Here is a 13,249-nt window from a genome sequence, read left to right as displayed (position 1 = left end):
TTCTTGGTCTTACCCATCCCTAAGAACTGTTAAAATAAATTTCGATGGAGCTATGAATATCAGACATAAATGTGGTTCTATCACAGTAGTGACTAAGAATGAGATAAGACAAATCATTGATTGGAATTGCAAGCAAATTTTGGATATCATAAATCCTACAATAATAGAAGCGATGGCTCATAGAGAGGCTGCACAACTAACTCTTCAATATCAATCCTCTCGCATTTGAATTGAAAGCGACTATCTAATAGTTATCAATATCTTACAAAGATCCTCAAATGTTCTTTCTATTAATGATACTTTATATACAACGAAAAAAATTTATCTTCTGCAATCTTTCATCATATCAATAGAATTAGAAATATGGTAGCACACTCACTAGTCAAAAATGTCTTCATCATGATTTTTTTATTGTTAATTCTTTAACCCAACTTAACTATATACTTTTTTTTTTCTTTGGAACTTGAATTTTTAATAAAATCCTTCCTTTGCAAAAAAAAACTAATTTGATTTGCATGTTAACAACAGATTAAAAATAATAATAATAATAATAACACAGAAAAGCCGCATCCTGGGACAGCTCAGCCAGCCAACTTGATATATACAGAACTTGCGCTCGCGGTGTCTTTCCATCAGCCTCACCCTTGAAGATTAAAGACATCGTCAAATCGCGCATACACTCTCTCTCTGACGTCATATCATCTCAAACCCGTCTCTTTCCTTCTCTCCTTTTTTCTCAACCGCCGGTGACTTCTCCGTCATTCTCTATTCTCCCCGGAAAAAATATCTTCTCGTCTTCCTCTACTCCGAAACAGTCTCTGCTTCCTCAGCTCCCCTCTCTACCTTTCTCTGTGTGCTTGTGTAATAGTAGGTTACGAAACGTCTAGAGATTGTGTACTGGCACTGGTTTTACGTTGGAGAGAAAAGAAACCGTTTCGAAACGCTAAGTTTCTTTTTAATGTTCGTTTATGGAGAGGATTTTTTTAGCAAAAATGGAGGTGATTGAGCTCTGGTTGTCGTTTCTCTAACAATTAAGCAACTGCGATTTTCCTTGTGTTTCTTTTTGGATTTTTCATTTGGTTGGAGAAGAGAAATTGAATGGCGGTGGAGTATGAGTGCTGTGGAACAGATTTCTTTTTACACATTTTAATAATAATATTTCTGGTGATGTTTGCTGGATCGATGTCTGGGCTTACTCTGGGGCTTATGTCTATGAGTATCGTTGATCTTGAAGTTCTTGCTCAATCCGGCACCCCGAAAGATCGCAAACATGCAGGTAGTATCTCTTCACTCTTCAATGACTTTAGCTTTTATTTTTTCTTGCTCTCCTTTATGCTAGGATACTAAGAAAAAATGAAGAGATTTGGGGATTGATTTTGGATGGTGGAGTTTGATTTTTTGTAGGGCCAGCAAGCTGAAGCGAAAATGTTGCTTAACGTATGCTTAAAGATGTTAAGTTTGTTTTAATCTGATTTGTTTATTGTCTTGGGGCGTGTCTTAACATTCATTATGAATATAGAATTAGCGTCTTCACTCGTTCTTAAATTATTAGATAAAAATCAACAAAATTTTCTTTTAAAAAAATATGAAAGTAAAAAAGATGAATGGACAGTTAATGTAAGAATAAAGGAGAGAATATCTAGTCAGACAAAAAATAAAAGAATTTGATTGATCAGACAATGAAGAATAAAGAAAAATGACAGTGAGAAGACTGATCTATGTTTATCATATTATATGAGGTAATAATTTTCCATATCTTTGTGATTTGATCTTTGGTGCTGCTTCAACTGCCTGTGCAAAACACTTGGAGCTGATTTGCAGCAACCAAATGCCAAAACTTTCCTTAAGAAGAAAATTTCTGAAATTTCTCCTTCAACCTTGTTGGTATCTATTAGTTTGCCTTGTGCTTTTGTTTCTCGACTGATCAATTTCATGGCTGGTTTTCCTTGCCTTTTTTGTGCTGCCTGTTAGTGTTTGGCGTGTCTAAATTTCTGGAATCATTTTCGAAAGGTTCATTCGTTCTTGTTGTGTGCTCTTTGTTGCTATTCTCTTGTTCAATTTGGGTGTTTACCATTTACTCAAAGCAGCCAGACATTAATCTTTCAACTAGCTGTTTGGCTTACTAGCCTGGAGTCCTGTAATGTTTGTGATCACTTGAAAAATTGTGCAATTTTGGAGACTTGTTAAAGACTTTGCTATGGAAATTAATGTCGAAAGCAATTTAAATTTGTAGCATGTTGATCTAACAATATTTCAAGAGTCACTATCACAGTCACTTTGAATTATTATAATTGTAGAAAACTCTAGCGTGGGTTTTTGTAGCCTGATGTTACTGAATACAACCTATGTGTCAAAAAATAGCCCTATGTTCATGATTTTAGACTGTTCATGTCCTAGGATATGTAATTGAGCTAGTTGAATTATCTTTTAAGGCTTCATCATTCATTAGAGGTTTTGAGGTTGATGGTCTGAGGAATACTGCATCAGAAAAAAACTAAACTGTTAGCTGATAGTGATGATTCATCTGAGGAAGAGAAGTGTTGTTGATAGCTTTTTATTTTCATTTTTAGCTATTAAAATATGAAGAAACATATATTTCTATATGAAGACTACTTCAGGATTTAGTTTTTTCATGTGCAATAATAGTCAATTTTGCTTGATGACTATTGTTGGAGATCCAAATTCCAATAATGTACAATTTACAGCTTTTGCTGCATCTCTCTCAAATGCCTGTTCCGTAGGTGTTATTCTTGGGAAGTTATTTTACTTTGGTCATACACAATGTACTTATTATTTGTCCTTTGTGATAACAGCAAAGATATTGCCAGTTGTCAGAAAACAGCATTTGTTGCTCTGCACGCTTCTCATTTGCAATGCTGCCGCCATGGAGGTACATATTAATGACATGTCTTTTGTGGTTTGATTGCATGGTAGAAAACAAATCACTTACTGTCCTCTTTTTCAGGCTCTTCCTATCTTTCTTGATAGTCTGGTGACGGCTTGGGGTGCTATTCTAATATCAGTTACCTTGATTCTCCTGTTTGGTGAGGTGAGAAAACCATTTAGTTTTTTTATTTTTTTATTTTTTATTTTTTTTTGTGTTTATGTTGAGTTGGTGAAGGCAGGACTGGTGAATAATAGACATATAGTGGAATTATGCAGTTTGAGAGTCTGAGCCACTTGCACATTACCAATCATATTTTTGCAACCAATGCGGTATTTATATGAGGATCCACTAGATGTCAAGTCTTCATTGCTGAATAGCATAGTATTTAAAGTCTGTTGTCTTTCTTTGTTAAAAAAAGAAAAAGAAATGAGCTGTCTTTTTTGAAGAGAACGCTCACCTTGGAAGCTTGAGTTGCATAGCTGGGCACCTTAGAATTTCTTATATATGTAATTAAGATAGTAGTATGGGAAATACAATTATGTGGATGTGCTAATTGATCTTTACTTTGGATGTCCAGATTATACCACAATCTGTCTGTTCCCGGTATGGTTTGGCAATTGGTGCAACAGTGGCTCCATTTGTTCGCATTCTTGTGTTTATCTGCTTCCCTGTTGCTTATCCTATAAGCAAGGTGATATATGTCAGTTTAAGGGAACTTTTTTTAATCCTCTTCTATTAGTGAAGTAACTTAATATTACATTTGATAATTTTCCAGCTTCTGGACTTTCTGCTGGGTCATGGGCATGTAGCACTGTTTCGCAGAGCTGAGTTGAAAACACTTGTAAATTTTCATGGTAACGAGGTGTGTTTGAGAACATTACATTATTGAACAGTACTCTGTTTTTGTTCTGAGTTTCTATTGGTGGGTAGTTTTTAGCTTATTCTGTTACTTTCCTTCACTTTATAAGCTTGTCTTGCTCATTGATTACCCTTGTGAAGTTATGATGTCAATCTGTTGTAGATTTTGCTGTACCCTATTGTTCATTTTCTATTCAGGTCCTACTATGTCCAGTTTGGTTGTTGTTACGCTGTCCTACTTGTTTTAGTATCTACTATTATCTTTATGATCCTAGTATTGAACATTATTAGGCAGGAAAAGGCGGAGAACTGACACATGATGAGACAACGATTATAGCAGGAGCACTTGAGCTCAGTGAGAAAACAGCTGGTGATGCCATGACTCCCATATCTGAAACTTTTGCGATTGATATAAACGCCAAACTTGACAAGTAAGATGTTTTGGAGAGATTAAACTGAAAAGAAATTTGCTTATGTTGCATAAATTCATCCTTATTAGCTGCATTGCATACTGCTTATGTACAGGGATTTGATGAATTTGGTATTGGAGAAAGGGCATAGCAGAGTGCCAGTTTATTATGAGCAACCTACAAATATAATTGGACTTATTCTGGTAAATTGACAATAGTGACATTCAATGAAGATGAAAGAAACCTTTTTTTCTGGGGTTCTGTATTGAACATATTTTGGGAGATTCTTTTTTCCTCCCTTATATTATGTAGTTTCTCTATGAATTGGCTTTTGTTGAATAATCTGGTTTGCTGTTGAATAAAATGATCAAGGTATTATTAGCATTTTGAATCACAGGGTTGCTTGGTTTGTATTTGTTTTCCTTAAATGAATATCCTCCGTTTGCTGTTGAATATTTATGAAGCTCGCTTGTGGGTCTTAGGTGATACAAGGAAGGTGTCCTTGTATGCTACCTTGGATATTTAAGTATTTCAAAAAGTGAAGTAATAGTCCTAGGTTGAGGTGTTCTATTGTTTGAAGAGATTGGTTTAAATGCAGTGTAATTAGTCTGATGTGTTTTGTCAAGAATTTATTTATCATGTTTGGCAGATAGAGGTATTCAATAATGCGGTGATTCAATGCATTTGCATTATCATATTGCTGTTACATGCCACCTGCAAACATATAGACGCTGTTTACTGCCCAGTTCTCACATGGGTTCATCATATTAGGAGTGAATAGACATATATTTTCTGCTGATGATAATTTTTCGTTATTTCTTTATGAAACTAAAAATGTAATATTTTTCACAAGGTTTAAGTTAATAGATTTTTTTTCCTTTATCAATTTCACGGGTTCAAGCCACAGAAACTGCTTCTCTGCAAAGTAAGAGCCTAAAGTGTGGGATGCTTCATGCATTGAGTCACCCTTTTATCAATTAAATAAAAATAAGACGGAGAGACAGATAAGAGGTTTTGGAGTTGGGGGGAGTGTTCGGGAAACTTTAGGGGCTGAAAGTGTCATGTCAAAAATCTCAGAAGAGGCAAGAACAAAAGAGGCCCAACCACAAGGAAGCAAAGTATTAGCTTACATTAGGAAGGAAACAAAAAAAAGAGATTGTAGACTGTATGCTAATTGATACTATTTGGCACTGTTGGTCTTGCCTTTACTTCATCTCTTTCAACATGATCTCATGTAATAGATTTGTTGTCAGATATTCTTGTTTGATTTCTACTATTTTCTTTTTATTATTTAAATAATGTTTAATAGTTTTTTCCCCTTTTTTTAGGTCAAGAATTTGTTGACAATTCACCCAGAAGATGAAACACCTGTGAAGAATGTTACTGTACGAAAGATTCCCAGGTATCATTTTTGCAGTTAAATTGTTCTTTACAACGTTCAATGTGATTGATATTACCTTAAAACTTATGCTCTTATGTGCTTTCAATGCTTTAGGGTTCAAGAAAATTTGCCATTATATGATATCCTGAATGATTTTCAGAAAGGTCACAGTCACATGGCTGTTGTTGTAAAAAAGTGCAGCAAGATGGAGGAGAAGCCAACCAGCAATGGTGCTGGTGGTAGGTGCCAACTTGATAATTCCTTTTTATCTCAAAACCTGTTTAGTGGTATCATGATAGACTTATCATATAAATCATGGGGAAATCATTTTGATAATATCTTCTCTCTCTCTCACTCTCTCTCTCTCTCTCTCTCTCTCTCTCCCCACATGTAAATAGATCCATTGAAGGAAGTTAAAGTTGATATTGATGGTGAAAAGCCTGCTCAAGAGAAGACTTTAAAAAACAGAAGGCCGCTTCAGAAGTGGAAGAGTTTTCCCAATACTGGCAGCAATTCATTTAAGGGCTCAAGGAGCAAGAAGTGGACAAAGGACATTGACTCAGACATCTTGCATATAAATGGCAATCCACTCCCTCAAATTCCTGAAGAAGAAGAAGCTGTAGGCATAATAACAATGGAAGATGTCATTGAAGAGCTTTTACAGGTATTTATGGCATTTTACCAATTTTACTTTATCTTTCAAATAATTTCTAATGGAATGGACATGAATCAAGTGGGTTTGGAGCCTTTATTAGAAGGGATTCTTATGGTTGGAATGGAGATGTATTCTTCTTTACAAACATCTTTGAATTTGGATGCAGAGGATAAGGTCATTGCAAATAGGAGTTCAAAATAACCACCGAACATAATTAATTTGGAAATTTGGTTTGGTTTTGTTTTGTTTTAACTTTTAAAAAATTCGGTTATTTCGATTGAGTTCGGTTTTGATCAATCGGTTTTGATAAAAAAAAAAATTTGATCAAGCCGAACTGAACTAATTAGTTAGCAATAGCAATATTATATCATTTTGATAATATAAGGAGATGGACTCTAATTAAGATTGAAATGAACCATATTCAAATAATAAGGCTTAAAAAATAAGTTTATTAAAAAACCGAACCAAATTGAACTAGATTGGTTCGTATCAAATCAATTTCTCCTCTAATTCAGTTCGGTTTGATTTTATAAATACTCAAATTTCAGTTTTTAATTTAATCGGTTTGATTTTGAATCAAATCTACTAAATGTTCAATCCTAAGTGCAAAGGCTCCCACTTATGTTATTACTTTTTGAAAAATTTACTATTTAGTCTCATAGTTTAATGAAATGAATTACTCAGTTTCTGTATTTAAAAATACACTGAATAATTCATGTCTATTATGTGTGTAATGTTTCTGTTTAATATCTAAAATTTCAAAATATAAATATTTAGTCTTGTAATTTCAAAATAACAACTTTTTGGTCACCATAATTAATGGGAAGGACTAAATAGTTAATGATTGGAAAAGATATGGACGATCTATTTAGCGTATTTCTAAAAACAAAGAGAGTAACTAGTTAATTTTAATATACTACAAGGATTAAATAATAATTTCTTTTTTTTTTGCTTAGAAGTCTTGGGTAGAAATTAATGATTAATGAAGTGCTTGGAAGTGTTCTCACTCTAGCCAAGCATAAAGGGATGTTTTATATAACCTCTTCATTTTCCTTCTTTTTTTAAAAAGAAAAAAGAGGCGATGATTTGTATGGTTCTAATGTGAGGTCTGCATACTAGTGAAAAATTACTACTTAGTCTTTAAGGTAAGAAAAAATTCACTAGTTAGTTCTTTAGTTTTGAAAAATATGTGAAAACATTCCTGATGTTTTAAAAAGTCTATTAGTTAATTTTTTTTTAATTTTTCCATTAAGTATTTTACTATTTAGTTTCTGTAGTTTTGAAAAACTTAGTAATTGATCTCTTAGATTTTTAAAAAATTTACTATTTAATTCCTTCGTGTTAGGGACATTTTAAACTTTTTAATAATACTTAAAAATTAAAACTAACGGAGGGACTAACTAGTACACTTTTTAAAACGTTAAGGACGTTTTAATGTAATTTTTAAAATTGAATGATCAACTAGTGAGTTTTTACGTATTATACGAACTAAATAATAATTTTTCTTTTAGTAAAAAACAAATTTGATAGGGTGGGTTTTATCCTAACCTTCGTTTTACACTATGTAGGAGGAGATCTATGATGAGACGGATCATCAATTCGAAGATTCATAACACCGGCCTTCTTCTGGGTGAGCGAAATGTATTGCAGTATAGATAACCACAAAAAATTTGTTAAATTTACTCGAGGATTTGAACTGTAAAACCAAGAATAGGGTGATTTAGATGCTTTGTTTTGCTATTGTACTGTGTTTATCAAAGATATTGTTTGCAAGTGTGAAGGAAAAAAGGACTATTTGTTCCAACATTGAGATTCAAGATTCAGGTATGAGGCAGAGACCATAAGCAGCTGCCTACTTATCTTGGTTGTAAGATAGCCATGAAATGAAAATGATATGGTATTTTAGGGTTTGAAATATGAACATATGAGCTTAATTCAATCAAGAAAAAGGAGTTTGGTCTACCTAAATTTTTAATTTCTTTTATTGAGAAAAAAAAAGAAGAGATTTTATGTGCAATTGTTTTATGATAGTGAGTTTCTTTATTTAATAATTAGACATTGATAATCTAATTTAAAATTTTCTACTCTTAGGAGTATGTTAGAAAAAAATAAATAAATTTATTTTACCTTGTTCGGATTTTCTCTGAAATCAGACATTTTTGTAGATTAATAACGGTTGTCTTACAATAAGAGAATTTTGTGATTAAATATGAAATAGTTTTATTTTTAATAAATAAAATCTATTAAATGATCTATTAAAAAATAAAACTCATTAAATATATTGAATTTAGAGAAAAATAATAAAAAATGCAATGACAAATGTGTAAATTCTCTCTCTCTTTTTTAGGATTTAAACTCCAATAAGAAACATTAAGGAAAGTGTGAACATATAAGACTATATTATTTTAGTGCAAAACATTAAAATAACACAATATTATCTCTAATTTTTTGCAATTTTTTTAACATAAAAAAAATTTTTATTTATATTCTTTTTTCTCTTTAATATTATATTATTTATTTTACTTTAACTTTATTTATACATTTCACTCAAAAAATTCATATAATTTTATATATTCGCCCCAAATACTTTGTATATTTTATATTTTCATTCAATATTTAAATATTCAATTATATTATAGATAAATAAAAATATATTAATTATAAAAAATATTACTTAAACATTAATTATAAACATACATTAATTAAATATTAATTAGCAAATTAAAAATAAAATAGACTCATACATATTAAATTATTAATAAAAAATACAAGCTAATTTAGATGACCATTTGAATTCGTATATTACTCCCATAAATGCTCTATTAATGCGTTACGAAGTGTAAAGTGAGCATCTTTATCCTTAATTTTTTTGTGTCGAGCCAAAAATTATTCAAATCGAGTAGTTTCATCGACAACCATTTCAACAGTTGGAGCTGAAAATTCTCTACCGTCTTTAATAGGTGCACTAAGGTCACGTTCATCCTCGATTATCATATTATGCATGATAATATATGTAGTTAAAATATCATGCAATACTTTTTTTTTCTAAAAACGTGATGGCTTGCAACTATTGCAAAACATGACTGCAACACTCTGAAAGCACGTTCAACATCTTTTTGACATGATTCTTGTTTCATTGTAAAATACTTCTTCTTCCTTGTTTGTGGTTCACGAATAGTTTGCATAATAGTTGATCATTTCCGATCTATACCATCAACTAAATAATAACCCGTATTATATACTTTTCTTTGAATAACATAATGAGTGAGAGGACCTTTAGCAAGCTCAGAAAATAAATGTGATGACTCCAAAACATTAATATCGTTATTAGAGCCAGGCATTCCAAAATATGCATGCCATATCTAAAGGTCATAATCAGCTACAGCTTCTAAAATAATTGTTAGCGATCCACTATGACTTGTATATTGGCCAGCCCATGCAGTAGGACAATTTTTTCATTTCCAATGCATGCAATCGAGACTACCTAACATTCCAGGAAAGCCACGTTGCTCACCAATATAAAGAAGCCTTGCAACATATTATTGAAAAATATGAAGATAGGATGCATACTATTTGAATGTGGAGATTCAAATGAAATCCATCTAAAAGTCGATTTTAAGATGAAATCTATCAGAATACTGTTGGTGTAATTATTATTTAAGATTTCATCTAACTTTATTGAAAAATGTGGGGATAGGATGCATACTATCCGAAGATCGAGATCGAAATTAAATCCATCCAACAGTCGATTTTAAGATGAAATCTATCAAAATACTATTGGTGTAATTATTATTTAAAATTCCATCTGACTTCATTGAAAAATGTGGGGATAGAATGCATATTATCCGAAGGTCGAGATCGAAATTAAATTCATCCAATGGTCGATTTTAAGATGAAATCTATCAGAATATTGTTGGTGTAATTATTATTTAAAATCCCATCTGACTTCATTGAAAAATATGGGGATAGAATGCATACTATCTGAAGGTCGAGATCGAAATGAAATCCATCCAACGGTCGATTTTAAGATGAAATCTATCAGAATACTGTTGGCGTAATTATTATTTAAGATTCAATCTGACTTCATTGAAAAATGTGGGGATATGATGCATACTATCCGAAGGTCAAGATCGAGATTAAATCCATCCAACAGTCGATTTTAAGATGAAATCTATCAGAATACTGTTGGCGTAATTATTATTTAAAATTCCATCTGACTTCATTGAAAAATGTGGGGATAGAATGCATACTATCCGAAGGTCGAGATTGAAATGAAATCCATCCAATGGTCGATTTTAAGATAAAATCTATCAGAATACTGTTGGTGTAATTATCATTTAAGATTCCATCTAACTTCATTGAAAAATATGGAGGTAGGATGCATACTATCCGAAGGTCAAAATCGAAATAAAATACATCCAACGGTCGATTTTAAGATGAGATCTATCAGAATACTGTTGGTTTAATTATTATTTAAGACTCTATCTGACTTATATATATTGGAATGCCAACATCTACAACTTACCATAAGTTAGCTATACCCTTCAATATTTAATCACTTTGTAAACGATGACTTCAAGATCTGCAGGATATACTACCAATGAAAATATGCTATTATGCAGAGTTTATCTAGATGTTTCACAAGATCCATTATAGATAAACAACAATCTAGTCAACGTTTTTGGAGTCAGGTGACAGAATCATATGAAATTGCAAAGAATGAGTTTTGGGAGTCCCGCAACCCACGATCTTTGCAATGTCGATTGCAAGTTATTGAGAAGGCTATAATAAAATTGAATAGTTTTTATCGACAAGTTGAAAACTTACATTCTAGTGGTGCTTCAGAACAAGATATGGTGAGTATTTTTTTTTTTGTAATTATTTTGTAAATAAATCTTAGAATTTTTCTTAACATTTTCCTAATTATGCAGCTCCATCAAACAAAAACTTTACTAATGTAAGATCCAAACTACAAAAAAGGATTTAAATTTGACCATGTTTGGTACATAATAAAAGATGCTGAGAAGTTCAAAGATAGTAGCTCTAAAAAAAAATAGTTCAAAATCAAAGCTTCTCATATGTGTCCTCAGAATCAAACAATTCTACTCCTGACTCACCTATGGTACCATTTTCAAACTTATCATTATTTTCAATTCATTTAAATAAGGATATTGCAGGAGATTATACATTATCGGATCGACCTCTTGGTGTCAAACAAGCAAAGTTGAAGAAAAAACTTGATGAATCTTTTTTATCCACTCTAAAATGCTTACATGCTGATAATGAAAAACTTGTGGAATCGTTGGCGAATGCAACTGCAGAAAGAGAGAAGGGAAGGCTAATAAAAAGCAGAGTTTTGAACTTAAAGAAATTTAAAGAAGAAAATAAAATTTTACTACTCGATTTAAATTCTATTTCCGATCCAATTGCTCCTGAAACGTTTCGCCAAGAAAAAATTCAAATATCAGATAAAAGAGTTCAACGTCAACAACCACCACCGTCATCTGCATCTAATGTATATGGTCAATATCTCAATGATATTACTGGATATAGGTCCGACCTTCCGGAATATTAAATATTTAATGTGTTATTGATGATTGTATTTTGAATTAATATATATTGTTCAATTATAATATATATTTCACTCCACTTTTTCTATATAATATATTATAAATAAATAAATTTATTATAAATACTATTTATAATTGAGAATATATTAATTTAAATTAAATTTTAATAATTATAAAAATATAAAATAAATTAAAAATATAATAAATTATGAGAGTGAAAAAATATGAACTTAATTGAAAATACATATAAATTTTGGATTATATTATAAATTTAAAAAAAAAAAAGAAAAAAGGAAATGGCATTACTACATATCACGCCATATTTAGCATAACACTATAACACAGCACCAAAATCTCATTGAATTTTGGTGCTGCATTGAAAGTCATCTCTAACGCTAAAATGAGATTTAGCACAGCGTTGGAGATAGTCTAAGACAATCAAAATCCATGTAATCCATGTAAGATAGTTAGCTCAGATCCATAATAAAAGAGAACTTTCTGATTTCTCTTTCCTTTTTTCTTTGGTTTCTTTTCTTTCGATACAGTCGGTCAGTGCTCTCTATTTTTAGGAGGCTTCCCTCTGACGAGTAGAGAGATGTCTCCTCCTATTCTCGAAGTAGGTTTATCCATCTTTCACTTTTAGGTGAGTGTATATAGTTTTTCTTATTTTATCTCTATTTTCAAATTTCAAGAAAATTTCAAGAAACAGGGTGAGGGATGATTTGTAAATCTAGTTTTGCATGGGTATGTATTTTTTGTTTGCAGGATTAGATGGAAAGAATCTATGAAGTTGTTTAGAAAAGCAACACTTCAAAGATAAAATCGAAACTGGAGAGCTCTACCATTTTTACAAACAACGGTACCTCTACTTTGTTTATTTCCACTACACGCACACAATGCCGATGTCTACATTTGGTCCCTTAAATAGCAAAAACCAGCATAGAAAAGCCCTGCTCCCTCTTGATGTTTTTAATTTCTTCACCCATGTTTGGTCTGGGTTGAAGATTGACGTGCAAGAATCTTGCAGATTCTGAATGATAGTTCAGCATTTGAACATGAGGTTAACTTGCTAGCTGAAGCTAATACAGTTGATTATTGGATGATAACGTCCTTATCCTGGAGATGGCTGGCATTGCTAATAGATTACTCCTCCTATTCGACCTCAAGGGTTCCCATTGCATTGTTATTCTCGGCCACAGGCCTTGGTTGTATCTTCTACCAAATAATGGAAGATTTTTTAAAGCTTTTAAACTTTGAAATTGTATTTGGGAGGTAGCGATTGTTAATGAAATAAAGTTTTTGAAGATTTTTGAAAGGCTTGCATAAGGTTCTCTTGAAAACATTCAAATCCCTTAGAAAAATCTTTTTCTCAAATAACAAAAAATCATTAAAGTTTAAAAATCATAAAAACACCTTACCTCACAAGACCTTACCTTATAAAATCCTACTTTATTCCATCTCCTCCAAACAGATAAGGAAAAGAAAAAG

The 13,249-nt window shown here is 31.8% G+C and overlaps 1 protein-coding gene across 2 annotated transcripts; it reads left to right on the top strand.

The window, feature by feature from the left end:
- The first annotated feature begins 613 nt into the window (after positions 1–613).
- On the top strand, positions 614–8,112 carry LOC110619354 (DUF21 domain-containing protein At2g14520). Of its 2 annotated transcripts, XM_021762747.2 has the most exons (11): positions 615–1,276; positions 2,814–2,890; positions 2,966–3,049; positions 3,465–3,578; positions 3,663–3,749; positions 4,037–4,176; positions 4,271–4,358; positions 5,484–5,557; positions 5,651–5,775; positions 5,935–6,200; positions 7,760–8,112. In XM_021762747.2, the coding sequence occupies exons 1-11, from the start codon at positions 1,099–1,101 to the stop codon at positions 7,802–7,804; spliced, it is 1,278 nt and encodes a 425-aa protein (XP_021618439.1). In that variant the 5' UTR covers positions 615–1,098; the 3' UTR covers positions 7,805–8,112. The 2 variants fall into 2 exon arrangements, with proteins under 2 accessions (XP_043814377.1, XP_021618439.1); XM_043958442.1 differs by lacking the exons at positions 3,465–3,578; positions 3,663–3,749 and having other exon boundaries at positions 614–1,276.
- The last annotated feature ends 5,137 nt before the right edge of the window (positions 8,113–13,249 follow it).

The sequence above is a fragment of the Manihot esculenta genome, chromosome 7 (assembly GCF_001659605.2).
Source record: "Manihot esculenta cultivar AM560-2 chromosome 7, M.esculenta_v8, whole genome shotgun sequence".
In the NCBI taxonomy this organism is placed as follows: domain Eukaryota; kingdom Viridiplantae; phylum Streptophyta; class Magnoliopsida; order Malpighiales; family Euphorbiaceae; genus Manihot; species Manihot esculenta.
Note: the sequence above shows the minus strand (reverse complement) of the source record. Positions and strands in the feature narration are given on the sequence as shown.